Source organism: Ylistrum balloti, unplaced genomic scaffold (genome assembly GCF_031769215.1).
Source record: "Ylistrum balloti isolate Yb309-2 unplaced genomic scaffold, AGI_CSIRO_Ybal_v1 Utg369992, whole genome shotgun sequence".
NCBI classification, from domain to species: Eukaryota; Metazoa; Mollusca; class Bivalvia; order Pectinida; family Pectinidae; genus Ylistrum; species Ylistrum balloti.
In genome coordinates this window covers 195,489-210,229 of record NW_026782074.1, presented here as the reverse complement: position 1 = coordinate 210,229, position 14,741 = coordinate 195,489, and the positions used below count along the sequence as shown (strand labels likewise).

At 34.7% G+C, this 14,741-nt stretch overlaps 1 protein-coding gene across 1 annotated transcript in view; it reads left to right on the top strand.

Moving 5' to 3' along the window:
• Nucleotides 1-14,741, top strand: part of LOC132547981 (potassium voltage-gated channel subfamily KQT member 1-like) — a 38,308-nt gene extending 23,567 nt beyond the window's left edge. Inside the window, exons 5-14 of the mRNA XM_060211797.1 lie at nucleotides 7,728-7,824; nucleotides 8,451-8,579; nucleotides 9,721-9,831; nucleotides 10,116-10,211; nucleotides 10,460-10,682; nucleotides 11,764-11,893; nucleotides 12,473-12,548; nucleotides 13,410-13,504; nucleotides 14,162-14,264; nucleotides 14,640-14,741. Coding sequence (XP_060067780.1) covers nucleotides 7,728-7,824; nucleotides 8,451-8,579; nucleotides 9,721-9,831; nucleotides 10,116-10,211; nucleotides 10,460-10,682; nucleotides 11,764-11,893; nucleotides 12,473-12,548; nucleotides 13,410-13,504; nucleotides 14,162-14,264; nucleotides 14,640-14,741 — 1,162 coding nt within the window. The remainder of the gene's footprint in view (nucleotides 1-7,727; nucleotides 7,825-8,450; nucleotides 8,580-9,720; nucleotides 9,832-10,115; nucleotides 10,212-10,459; nucleotides 10,683-11,763; nucleotides 11,894-12,472; nucleotides 12,549-13,409; nucleotides 13,505-14,161; nucleotides 14,265-14,639) is intronic.

Below are 14,741 nucleotides of genomic sequence, written 5' to 3'. Positions count from 1 at the left end.
TAAAGGGAAAGTGAAGTCTGATATTTTCATGCGGCCAAAATTCTGTGGTTTTATCAAAAAAGTGAATTTGTTGGCACTTGATTTCATAGATATATCTTGCCCACAAAATTTACATTAGAACTAAAATCTGTGTCAGTTTTTTTCTGTCTATCAGTTCATGGACATATAGATTTGTGAGTTATGAATAACCATGAATTCAATGATTAAAACACAAAAAGTAACATATGTACATTTCTAATGATCTTATGTATTTCAGGTAAGGCTAAATCAGTATGCAGATCAAAATTAATATCAGGAGTTACGCTAAAATTTTATATTAAAAATAACGATGTGATTCTGTTGAATTTGTTAATCAAATTAAGTTAACAAAATTCAAAGTATTTGTGAATCACGGAAGTTCAGGGATTGTCCAAGATTGCATCTAACAACAAAAAAATAACATAACTTATGTTAAAAATTAAAGAAAGAAAGAAAAATACCAGGAAATACATACATAATCCTCAGAATGAAACAGACATTTATTCAGTCTAATCTTTCTGCAGACAGACAACCAGGAATATATAAACATGGTTCTATAGGGACAGTAACATAAGCTGCTCATCAACTCCAAGGTCTTTAGTTCTCCGGTCTGTTTTGTCTACAGGGGCTTACTTCAGCAGAACATGTTATCAAGGAGGATCCATCACTGTAATCTACCCACACTAACGTTTACTCTTACCTTGGGTTTGGTATTCTAAATATGTCTATTTCTTACAAGAAGCTTAGAATTAAGAAAATTACAAGAATGGAAATGGTTTCATGGTGTCATACTGATTATAAGGTTGTGATTCACTTTCATGCAGATGCTTGTGTTATATAATGAACAAACTATTGAAATGAAACATTGTGATGACATATAATTTGTATATAACATAGATTGAGTAGGTTTCTGTAACAAATTGCAAGCATTTTTGACTTGTGTTAAACAAATTCTAGTGTTTGATCTGACCAGAATGACCTGACACTATGATAACTTTGTGACTATTCTATTCGAGGTAGAGATCTTCTACTGTTTCCTTTTACATTGCTTTTTTACTTACCTGTAAGTCAAGTCATCCAATACAAACTATACACTGATTTGTATTGAAAAATCTGCCACCCATCATGGAATAGAGAGATAGAGATTGCTTCAAGTGGAATGGAGGCCCTCCTTACAACCATAGTTGAAAACATGTCAACTTTGGAAGAAGTTGAAGTTTTCCTTGGAGACGGAGGCGCATGGCACTGTGGATGAAATTGAGGCCAAATTCCTGGGAGAAGTGAAACAGGTTCCACTGTGGGAGAATGAGAACAAAATCTCTGAAGAAGAGATAGAGGATCCACTGTGAGATATAGAAGAGTCGTCCTTTGAAACAGAGGTAGAGCACCAATTGTGGGATAAATGAAATTGTTCCTTCGAAATCGTAAGGGGTGCGCTGAAAAGCAGAATGAAAGAAAAGAATATATGAGGAAAATGTAGGCTTTCCTTGCAGCGAAGGTAGAGGTTGCACTGTGGAAGGAATGAAAGCTGCTTTGGGCGAAAAGGAAAGTATTCCACTGTAAGAAAAATGGGGGCCTTTCTAAAGAACAGAAATATACTGAAGGTAGAAGGTTCACTATAGGAGAAATGAAGGTCTTTTATGAAGCAGAAGTGGAGGGTTGTGAGAGATGGAGGCCTTTCTGTTAAGCAGAGGTAGGAGGGCCTACTGAAAAGCCTACACAATTGTAGCGGGATTAAGTTCAGACCTTATTCCTAGAGTCAGCTAGTTCGTCACACTTATACCTGTAGGACAAACATCTGACTTAGTCTATCATATTATGGTTTAGTCATTCTGTGGTCAAGCTGGACGTCATGTATCCCTGTGAACCATTGCAAACAGTGACGTTAATTCTGGTCAGTAAGGCTGAATAGACATTTCCTTATCAGCAACAGACTCACAATATGTCAATTTCTTTGAGGCCAATTTCACTCATACTTTAACTAATGCTTTTCCGAAAAAAGAAGGAAGTGCCTCATTGGATTGATTTTCGTGTCCTGATGTCATAGGTCAAGATCACTGTTGTTGTTGTTTGGGAAAAATCGGTTTCTGGAAAAATATCTTTAGTTCCGTTTGCATGATTACTTTCAGACCTTTTCCATTGCTTTTTCACGGGATGTGCTAGCCCTCAAATGCTTTCATGTTCAGGGGTCAAATGTTACATTCACCATTACTGCAAATAGAAATGAGAATATACACCAAAATAAATTCATATCTGAATATTACTGGCTAATATCTACTGATGTCCATATGTCGCCCGATTATAGGTCAAGATCACCAAAGATTAAGGTCAAATTGAAACTTTTTCTCGTGACATTATGAAACAAAGATGTCCAGATTCGTGTAGATTAGACGGTATTATAACATACACCCAGGTTGTTCTTAAAGATCTATAAAATGATGAGATATTCAGTAATTGTGTATGTAAAGCAATTAACCAAGTCAAAGTAGCATCAAGATTTCTATGTGGAAATATCTACGTAAAAAGTCTTTGATGTTCTATCTTACATTCAATGGTAATACCCAATTACGGTTTTCTAACTGATGGATTGTTTTGTTACATAATTGTCTCATTTGTGAACCTAATTCGTAATTAGATATACTAGATAGCCATTTCATAATGATCTTACATGTGGATAATATTGTGTGCTAGCTAGATTCATAGGACTACTTATTTTTCAACCTTATTCTTAGTACAACTGAAAATCAAGAACATTTAATGTTGCGTAAATAGAGGTTGCTCTCTCTTTCTGATGTTACATGGATCGCCATGTTAAAACACACTTTGCCCTGATCAGTGTCATATCATGTAGCCCTACAATCGGTCTAGGAGCAAAACATGTCTATATGATATATAAATAAACAGTTCTCCAGTCAACATCGGTCTTAATAATGACATTGTCTCGGGCAAAGCTTAACATGCATTGTGATTAATGTTGTATCCATAGCAACGCCATCAATCTATAATTGTCCACACTATATGAATATTCTAGGGGTAGTATGCTTAATATTGAAAAATGATCAAAACTTGGTTACAACATAAATGTGAAAGATGATCAATAACTGCCACCGCTTGTGATTACAGATTTGAGCTTTCTATCGTTCTCTCTGTCTCAAGGAACAACAGAAATCAAATTGGATCTGCTATACCTATTTCAGTTGTGACTAACGTTTTTTTTTTTTTTTTTTTTCAGTATAACTCATTAACTCAAACCCAGTGGAATACACGTTTAAGTTTTCGTTAATGTTTGTATTAAGTGATGCCCTAGGTCTTGAATAAAATGTCGAATGTATGATTTGGTCCTAATGTGCGATATACCCTGAAGCTACCTCCAAGTTATATTGTATTTCAGTTGTTGACATTATTATATCGGCTAATATCCAATCATGGACGTACAATCTGTATCACACCTCCTTGCATTCAATTAGAAGTAAGGAATTAGTTTGCTTTAGAATTACATGAGAAAAAACAAACATCTGAACACCAACAAATTAAAAACATTGAAAATATGCAGACAGAAATTACATTGCACGAGTTAGTTGTGTAACATATGTGCTGGGTCATGCACATAGTTAGAATGTTCATGAGTACGCAGTACCCATAATAGCATAATACATCATCCATTGATAAATTCTAATTATGAAAATGTCTTGTTTTTTCTTGAAGTAAAGAAAGGCTTAATAAGTTATAATCAATATTATGTTGTAAGAGAAATTCATAAATGATATAAAGAATCAGAAAGCAAGAAGGGTTTTGTATGTCCGAGAAATTACATATTGTGAAAATGATCTAATTTCTTGCTAGCGATATCTTCATTGAATTTGGTGGTGAAATGTCCTCTTTCCCGAATCAGCAATCAAGGATACGACACACTCTTTTATATCTGCCGCTTACCCTAATCTTTGGCTACAACGAAACTGAACAGGCAGGGACAGAATTCAACATTGTAACATTCTAGGGCTTATTCCCAGTGTCACGATTGTCTTGAAAGATGTTGACAACTGACAGATAAACATACAACACATGATTTCGAGATATTCAGGTCGATGAAGGTGCTTTGCATATGTTTTTTTAGTACAATCTTCGAGATTCTGTTGCCATGTCGGTATTATGTTAGTTGTTATATTGACACGAGGTCTTAAAGTCATATGATTTTAAATGATGACTTTCGATTGCATATATCTGTTTTGAGCATTTCCTCTCTCATTTCTCGCTTTATTTGATGTACACTGTGTGGTCCTGTATTCTATTGATTCATTCATGTAACGATGTCATAACTATGGACCATCAGACGTAGGATGGGTCAATTAACAAAGAAAGATTTATGTGGAGATATTGGCCGATCTAAGTAAATGATGCTACGTTCTTAAATTAGAACAAGGTAATTAACAATGAAACCATCAGAACATTGAACACATCTTAATTCAAATGGGATATTTCCTAATCTGATTATGATGACAACCATAAAATCTCGCCTACTCAATATCAACCTGCATCTCTCGGTAGGATCATCAATCTGTTTTCGGCATCTTCCACAGGAATTGCGTCCTCATAAACAATACCTTGGAATACATATTCAACTGGGACATGTAAGCATTATTACTTTGGAAAGCTAGAAATGGAAGGCTTGTGATGGAAAGCTGTCCCTACTGGTTTCATTGTAGCAAAAGACAAGAGAATGTTGTGGATAGTGTCTCCTATTTCCAATTATGGTGGTTTTATACGATGGATACAAGGTCGATAAATTTTGAGCTATTTAAAGATGTCTTCTTCATATATGTGTTCAAAAGGTGAAATGAAAGGACAGGGTCTGTGTTATTTGCTCTTATAAGATCTACCATAAAGCAAGAGATGAGCTCGTTTTACTTTACATATACTTTTGTAAAATACATGAGAGCAAATCATACGAATCTCAGTGCATTATGCAGCTGTTTCGTCATTTTAGGAATCGTCAGTAATGCTAAGGACCTGAAACTCGTAAAATCATTGAGGCGACTGAAACAACTCAAACATAATTGAGAAGTTATTGGTACATTTAAATACTATTGTGGAATTCGATACAGTATAGCCAAACAATTCAACTGTGTCATACAGCTGTTTCGTCCTATTGGGTCAGAAATGCTGAAGGGCATCAAGGGCCTAAAATCTTGAAAACGCGAAAGTGGAAAATGAAATCCACACGGGGAGGTGGACTAACTACGAAAACTCCAATGTGGTACAATGCAGAAATCTCTTGGAAGAAATGCTTTTAAAGAGAGAATTGGACAAAAACTCTTTTGTTTTGTTTTTTACTTTTATTTTTTCGAAATATGCACGCCATTATTTCATTTTTCGAGTAAGCAGCATTATCAGCATTATAATAAGACTGTAATCCTACTAGGGAATCTTGAAAGCCAGCTTTATTTATGTTCGCCATTTTAGTATTTTAACATTTGATTCTAGAATTTCTGTGATCATGCAATGTCGTTCAACAGTTGCTTACAAGCACTAAAGAAGCACGTGACGATATTGAGAGTAGCCCAATATTCCAAACGTTGAATATACAGATTTTTATATCAAAATTTGGTATATATTTCCAAAAACTGTAGCTTTCTTGAGATAGGAAAAAATACTTCACTTGTCATGTACGGTAAATTGCAATTTGCAAATGAGCAACTTTTATACATGATGATATCCTAATACTTAAAAAGCAGTGTCAAAATATTTTTTGTCAAATACTGTTACCAGAAAAAACACATGTATTTTAATCAGATTTAATGCATATACTGGCCGTTTATTTTCTTGAGTATAACATATTCAGTTAACAAATGACCTTACATTAACCGTAAGGTCATAATACAGAGACATACATTCAAGGTTGATGTTAATGTCTATACCAATAGCATAAGCATTTCTTTTTCATCAATTTATCAAATACTAATCAGTGATTATAACTCTAATCGATGTAACCTGGATGTTGGCAGGATTCTAAAGCAGCCATGTGTCACTGAGAACACATAAATGAAACGCCTCTTCTATTTGAATTCCTCCAGAAATAATAATAGTTCTGTTTGTGGCTAACGCAATACGTAATGATCACAGCAGTTTTTTCGTGTAAAAACAGATGGGACAGCTTGTTTAAATAAAGTGATCGCGACTGCCAACAATGTCTATTTACCAGAGTGTATATATTTTTTTCGTGTCTGTGGGGAAAAGGATTTAGGGTCTTTTTTATTGATATTGCTCAGCAGCATTCAATCTAATTCATGGCAAGGGAAATGTTTTAGTTTAGATCTTCGGGCGTTTTTTTATTATTATCATTATTTTACCTTTTTCCACAAAACATTATATGAGACATATTGTATGTTGTATGGCCTATACTTTCAGTACTATCAACATGGCCATTTGGCAGTTTTTGAAAGTAATAATTTTAGGCCAATCAGAGATAATGTTGACTTACTGTACTCTTTGGGAGTTATGAGATATCTTGAATTACGAAGTTAATCAAATTTAGTAAAGTAAATTTCTTCATCTCGATTTTGACATTTCCTTCGATCAATCTTGGTTTCCCTCAGTTTCCTCCAACTTAAGGATTGTAGCATCACAGCGAGCCCTAGAGGGATGAAATAGCAGCATTATTTGGCTTGGCTGAATCTAATTCTAAAATTGTATTGAAAGGTGGTATTCACTTGTGTGTCATTTGTACAATTTTCATACCCTCATGTGGCCAAATTCAAACGTCATACTGTTGCTAATGTATTATGGTTCTACAGTTACTGAACAGTATTTTTATGAAAAGTTCGGAAAAGTCAAAATGAAATGTCCTTTTTTGTCAAATCGGGAGAATGATCAAATTTCCGGTTGATTACATCTTCTGTGATCTCCTGCAGAGTATTGACATATGTATTCTTACTTTATTTACTTTTTTACCTCCCTCTTGGCTGACTTGTTTCTTTAAACGAGACTGAATATACCAAAAATCTTGACATGCAGTGTATTATTCCTACCAGAATGTGAGATCAAGGACACAAATAGCTCCTCTACATCAACCGCTTATCTCGATCTTTACATACCACGCCGTCAAAAGCATACACTTTCACAAAGCATAAAATTCATAATTTCAAATTTCCTGTAGTTAAGTTTGCGTTCTTAGATAAAACCTTATAAACTAACCATCTTGCTACGATATATGTATGTCCGGCTGGTTCAGTATTCACAATTCTCAATCTTAATATCACATTTGCGGTGAAAGTTGTCGCCAGTTGGCAAAAAACAACTCAGGAATATGTGAGATTCGGGTTAATGGAGATTACATGGAAGCTTTTTAATCGCAATTGGTGATTTCAATGCCTTTGATGTTCATTAACATGCCTGGTAGTTTCGTTATTAACGTCAGGTGTCGTCGACGAAGCAGAAAACGCTATCCTTCAAGACCACGTGGTCTTATTCTCATTGTACAGTTAAAAGTATCATTGCGTACATCTTCCTTAGTTTTAATGTTTAGCCCTCGCTTTTTCGAATTGTAATAGCCTTTTGTTAACCTGTCGGAATTTTGCTATTCACTCAAATGTACGTTTCCATCTTGTCTGGTGATTTTAGAAGACCAATATTGGTTTTTGTAAAATATAAAATGTTTAGATTTAATTTGATATATCTGGAGCCGACATAAAAGCTATTTTTCTCTTTTTCAGGGGGGTGCGGTTTTTACAGATTTTACGGATGTTGCATGTAGATAGACAAGGTGGCACTTGGAGACTATTGGGATCTGTCATATATTTACACAGACAGGTTAGTACAAACTGTACGGTTAAGGCCTTAGCAAGATGATCAAGTGGTCTAATGATGCACTAAATTAACCAGTCTTCAAACAACTTCATTATCTTGATGAAATTTCAAAATATGTTATATTCTATATTTCCATCAACAAATTTGAGTGGACTATTGTATTCAAAGAACCCCTCTCTCAATTCGAAACTTGTCATTTTGAAACTTGCATAGACTTTATGAACTATTTTTGAATTTTTGATTGCCCCATAATCGTAACCAAGACACATTTTATTCCATTACGGATTGTTGCAATAACCATGAAACAAAATGTGTATTTTGTCACATCGATTTTAACGTCGATTTGATATAACCGATTTCAAATAACAAAATTAAAAACCAGAAAATCTGCAATTCACCCAACCACTGAAATTCGAAATTTTCAATATTTTCCCATCCCTTTGCCCATCCCTTTTGAAGTTCTTTTTCTTTTTCGACACAAGTGCACTGCGGCATATTACCTTTAACAAAATGTTGAACCTTTCTTTTTAAAATATTAGGATCGACTTTTTAAAAAAAAAAAAAAAAAAAGTATGTTACATCATATGTCATTTTGGTACTTAATCATTCATATATTTCTACTTTTGCAGGAGTTAATTACAACTTTATACATTGGATTTCTGGGCCTTATATTTTCATCCTACTTTGTATACCTAGCCGAAAGAGACGAATCCAGAGACGACTTTTCCAGCTATGCAGATGCTCTTTGGTGGGGTGTTGTAAGTAGGGATTGATGTGTTATATAATCGCTGTAGTACTGAGTGATTGAGATTGGTCGTACTCTTTGTCAAGGTTTTTGCTAGCGAGACATCAATGCTGTTACTTCGAGGGGTTAACTTATTTTTATAAGATGGATTAAAATCGTGAAAACTCAGATGCCTTGAATATTGTCCAAAAATGACAAACTCAGAATATTGTAAAGTCAGGGGAAATACACAGCATCATGCATGCAGCTGTGTCGTCAATGATACTAGGGGCCTTAAATTTTTAACTAGGAGGCGAGTGTGAAAAACCAAAGCTTTACATGGGGAGGTACAGTTGCCGTATGATTCTATATTTTCGTTCTACTGTCAGTTTTTTTTTATTTATTTGTAAACCAGAAGGGGGTATATCAGGCTATATACGCCCATCTGGTCAAGTGTTTGAATGCAGATTTTGGGGTCCAGGTAAGATGTCCACCAAAAAGTCAAAAAGTAATCCTGATAGATAGAAACGTAATATTAACAATCTGTGTTGTGTGTCTGTATACCATTATTATGCCAATTGTAGTTAATGAGACTGTATACTACAATTCAGAGTGATTCTGTGCAGGAATTAATAAATCCCCTTGGTAAACAATACTGGCTGCCGGTCACTTTCACTTCACTTTCAGTTTACAGTGTTCAAATGTAAAATCCGTTACAAATAAATTGTCCTGTTGTAAGATAAATATTCATGGCGACATTAAAATTTATCTTCCAACCCAACTATTTATATAGTTAGTAATTTCAAAAGAACGCCATATAAAAGATGAGTTTGGGACACCATATTGCTTTTTTTCAAACATTTGATAAAACTGTTATTTGAAGTTATCAACAAAACAAAAAACTTTACATTATGAATTTCACTTACTAAGTATTCTTATTAGTCCCTACAAGATAATAAATAATATCATCACTATCACCTGACTTCTAAGATGACTTTGATTATTTCACAAACCGCAGATTTCATATAAAACGTAGGTTTTACCTTCATTGTAGGCATTGTCAGGTTTCTAGTTCTAATTGATATTCGTTAAAAGTTTAAAACTATACATGGTCAATGAAAGACAAATGAAGCTTTATCTTCGGCGTTATTGGAAATTGTTTTCCGATGTTTTAGATAACTGTGATGACCATTGGATATGGGGACAAAGTTCCACAGACTTGGATGGGTAAAATCGTAGCTTCCTGTTTTGCAGTTTTTGCTATATCCTTCTTCGCTCTTCCTGCTGTAAGTACATAATATATATAATCATTCATATATATATATGAATATGTATAAAGCGCTTTTGTTTTGCGTCATGTGTTTCCAGTGTTTTAACTTTTTTCTATATATACATATATATAACATTTAAATGAGAAAACTTCATGACAGTTCCTGGCCATCTTTCCAATGTATCAGCCAATTTTATGGAAACCATTTTTTCTCGAATAATTATCATATTTGTGAGGTAAACGAATATGTATGAATCCAAACTGGTTTTGATATTGATGGTGCTCTAATGTTGTTTGTAGGGCATTTTGGGATCAGGGTTCGCCTTGAAGGTACAGCAGAAACAACGACAAAAACATTTCAACAGACAAATTCCAGCGGCGGCAACGCTTATACAGGTAATTGTCGTGGTCAGTGAATTACTGTTTTATCAGCGATGTTCTTGTATGACTTATATTATTTGACGTAGGTATCTGGACTTATTAAAGCACATTTATTTGGGAATAGCTTGGGGCGTTATAAATACTACTTGGTCAGGATGAAACTGGATCGAAGGCATCAATTCCATCATTCATTAAAGAGGTCTTTTTTCTTGACTTTGAATTTCCCGAGAGCCTTATTTTCATTAATACTATATCCCCCTCAGTGTGTTTGGAGATGTTATGCTGCTGACCCAACGTCAAACTCAGAAGCCACTTGGAAAATTCACATCCATGACTCGTCCAATGAGGAGACAATGCTTGCCCGAATGGCGAGACGTGCCAGTCTCACACTACGTAAACGACGGTCATCACGCATGGACTCCATTTCCATTGGTAATCACGTCCGCAGGGAGAGCCTCACCAGTTTCTACCAGGAAGACAAAATTGGTAAAACTCCGGCACACCTTGCCAATGGCACTCTTCCTTACTAAGATATGAAAATGGCCTATTATTATCATCTAAATGGAGTTTCTTTTCAAGCAAAATTGAATTGTATTTTGAAAAATGTTGATCACCATCAGCAGATGGTTAACTATATAGATAATTTTGTTTATTATTTGTTGACCATTATCTTCTCTGTCTTGGATCCTTTCCAAAAGAGTTACAGGATAGATATCAACCATTTTCATGTGAAGATTTGTGTGAGCTTCCCTTGATCCTTAATGTGCATGTTTAATTTTCGAGATTATTGGTGAAAATAAAATGGCTACTTGCTGATCAGCTTGTATTTAATAGTTAGCTAAATTTGCTATTAATCTTGCCACGACTTCATAATAAATACTCCTTACTCCTTATTTTAAATGTTTATTTTCTAAATTATTTTCTTTTAGCGACACAAATTTGTCCGCTAATTAAATACGAATACTGAGGTAAGCGACGAAGTTGAAATAAGAATGTTTAAAGGTGTTATAATTTAGTAATTCAGTATCGGCAGTCCCATTTCTTTAAACTGAACGTCGTTCCCTGATGTCCGAAGGGGAATAACTCATGTTTGGGTCTTTCATCTGGTCTTAATTAAATCAATGTATTCGAAAACATCAAATGAGAGTTGGGCGACATGCAAGGAAGACAATGCTACTCTTACAATAACAAATAAATCTCTAGATTAACTCCGGAGGAAATTATGTTGTCATCTAAACCTTTGAAAATCTGTTGAATGGGTGTTAAAGGTTAAGAGTTGACAGGAAGACAAAAGGGATGGTCTTTGTTTGATACAATGTATATAGAACTTCGAAGATAATAGTGGAGGATTATTACCGTCACACCCGATCGTTGCCAGGTTGGTTTGATAAAGATTGTAAGATAAAGAAATATGGACAGGTTAGACAATGCAATGCTAACAAACGTTTTGAGAAAGGGAAAGTATTATGTTATGGTGCATATGATTTGATGTATATATAATATATGTGTTCGTATGATTATGAGTGGTAAACACTTACCGCTCTGGTCTATGATTACTATGTTACAGGGACTCCACGTAGTAACAGGCGGGATAGTTCTCGTCCCAATATTATGCCCAACCATCCTAGTGTTGGAAGTAACGACCAGTATGATGATCCATTGGAATATGATTTAGATGATGTGGAGAAAGTTGTGCAGTATGTGTACAGGTGTTATGTCATTTTGAACTAACAATTTTACTTACACAATCAAATCCCTGTCTTTTTGTCAGTTAAGATGTCTGTTTGCACCTCTAATCATTCATTGATTTTCTAACAAGAAATCGATTCCTTTGTCTTCAGAGCTGCAGTTTAGTATAGGGATACAAATTGGGATAAGATAAAGATATGTTACACGATAGTGACTACAGACATCTTATTGACATTAAAAGAGAGTGAAATTTTGCACTGTCCATATTTATACAATAAAGTATTTAAACAACATGCATGGTGTGTCTAGTATATTTTATTGCTAACTTTATTAAATATTGAGGTAATTAACCAATACAAAAGATATCCCTCATTTGAAAATTCAAGATATATTTTTTATGTTCGTAAACATATTTAGATATTGTGTCGCCTTCAAAATGCCTGTCTGCGACTTGAATATCGTGGGTAGATTTCAGTATGTACTGCTATTCCCGTTGTCATTTCATATCATGAGCGATGAATATAACATACCGTAGTAGCCAAATTAGATCAAATCTTGACACTCCGTGTTATCTTATAAATTTGCAGACTAACAGATGCTCATAAAACAGCAATACGGGTACTGCGAAAAATTAAATACTTTGTTGCAAGAAGAAAATTTCAGGTAAGTACACAATTGCTCTCTCTCTCTCTCTCTATCTCTCTCTCTCTCTCTCTCTCTCTCTCTCTCTCTCTCTCTCTCTCTCTCTCTCTCTCTCTCTCTCTCTCTCTCTCTCTCTCTCTCTCTCTCTCTCTCTCTCTCTCTATGCATTTTTATGCCCCCGCCATTTATGCGTCCCGTCGCGTCCCAAATCAGTATATACCACTTAACAACTTCATTCGGAAGGCAATTTTCATGAAACTTCATACAAATATCAAGTATGGAAAGACCTCATGCAGTGTTGTATTTCTCGGCATTCTAAAAAAAGATGGCCATCAGGGGAAGATAACTCAAAAAAGAGGAACATCTTATTTCTACATAATTTGGTACTTGTGGGTTTTAAGGCATAAGGAACTAATATACTCCCTCATTTTTTCCAGAGAACAAAATTCCAAATTCATGTATGTTAAATCAACTTGTCAATTTAAGTTTGAAACTTAAGTTGTACATAGTTGCATACAAATTAACAAAATCATCTCTTTCGGATCTTTCACTATTATTTCACATGGGGGGGGGGGCATTCATGTCTTACAGACATTTTCTAGTTTTTACTTTTGTGTCAGTAAGTGAATTGTCATTGTTTCCTAATATTTTAGGTGAAGGTTAGGATTAGGGTAGGGTTAGGGTTAAGCCTGTTCTTGTCTTATCAGTAGAGTTGACTAAAAAAAATAGGAGTCGTATTGTACATCTTTCATTTGTTCATAACTTGCCCTTGTTTTATTTAATTTCAGTTTGGATAACCATTTGTTGATATTTTGATATTTTTTGTGTTTTTTTTCTTTTGTGCTTTCGTCTGAATTACAAACTTATATACTTTTTTTCTAGCAAGCCAGAAAACCGTACGATGTTCGAGATGTCATTGAGCAATATTCACAAGGTCATCTTAATATGATGGTTAGAATCAAAGAGTTACAACGAAGGTAATTTTGAAGTTTTAAATGGTTGTAGAAAATCTTACTATTTGTAGAAATGTTATACAAAGCGTATAATATATGTTGTTCTTTATTTCAAATGTTCTAGAATCGTGACTGGTGGTTGGAATGTTATAACCGACCTAATAAATTCCATTGGCAAGAGTACAAAATTGTTCAGTGTGTCCGATATACTGTAGAGTTCCTAAACTGCATAAGGCTTTTAATGTTGTTAACTTTCGAAAGCAGTAAGGTTCAAGTTCAATCTGAATAAAAAGTTCAAAAAAAAAAAAAAAAAAAACCCTAGTTTAACTGTTTGAGCCATTGGGCGATGTTTAGAAGTTTTCAGATCAGAACAAATTGGTATTGTTATTGATGTTCAAAAGACAACTCGACCCGGAGCATTAACAGTGGAATTACTTTCATTGTAGTTCACTTAACTGTATTTAGCTAGGATTCAAACGCGTCTTACGCTGCCAATCCTGGTGTCAGGTTGTTCATTGTGTCTAGTAGCTTACATTCTGAAGTACAAACAGATCATATACATAAAAGGATTCGTGAAATTATGCTGAATCGTTTTTACAACCTTCGATCTAACTTTATTGTCTGTAGTTGTGGTGTACATATCAGACATCAGTTTTTATATTAAGAAGCATTTTTGAACAGGTTGGACCAGACATTAGGCAAACCAGGAACATTGTACTCAAACTGTTATAAAGATAGGGAAAGGATGACAATCGGTGCTAGGATTGTCCGAATGGAGACGCAAGTAAGTTGTTAAAACTATCTCTAGCATATATGCAAAGTTCACAAAGAAAGAGTAAAAGATCACATTAACGTTCTGCGTGTTTGGAAACTGTTACCTGAAGATCTAGTGGAAGTGCATCAAATTAGCGTTAGCAAAGTATATTAATAGACAATTACTGTGAATGTACATATTTTCGCACTGAACATATGGAGCGAAAATATGAGAGCGCTAATTGCTGTTTTTGTACGCCGTTTATAAAGCAATTTTTGCGAATGCGCTTATTTGTTCAAAATTGGCATTGTGCTAAAATTTGTTTGCGCAAAAATAGATATGTTTACAGTATATATAGGGTTTATATATTGGAGTTACATACGGTGATTTTCTCCAATTCTTCAGATGCAGAAGACAGACCAGAAGCTAGATCAAGTGATATTCCTCCTTAACACCTGGCTGAAGTCCAAACCCACGAATGCAGACTCATTGGAGGACGATGTATGA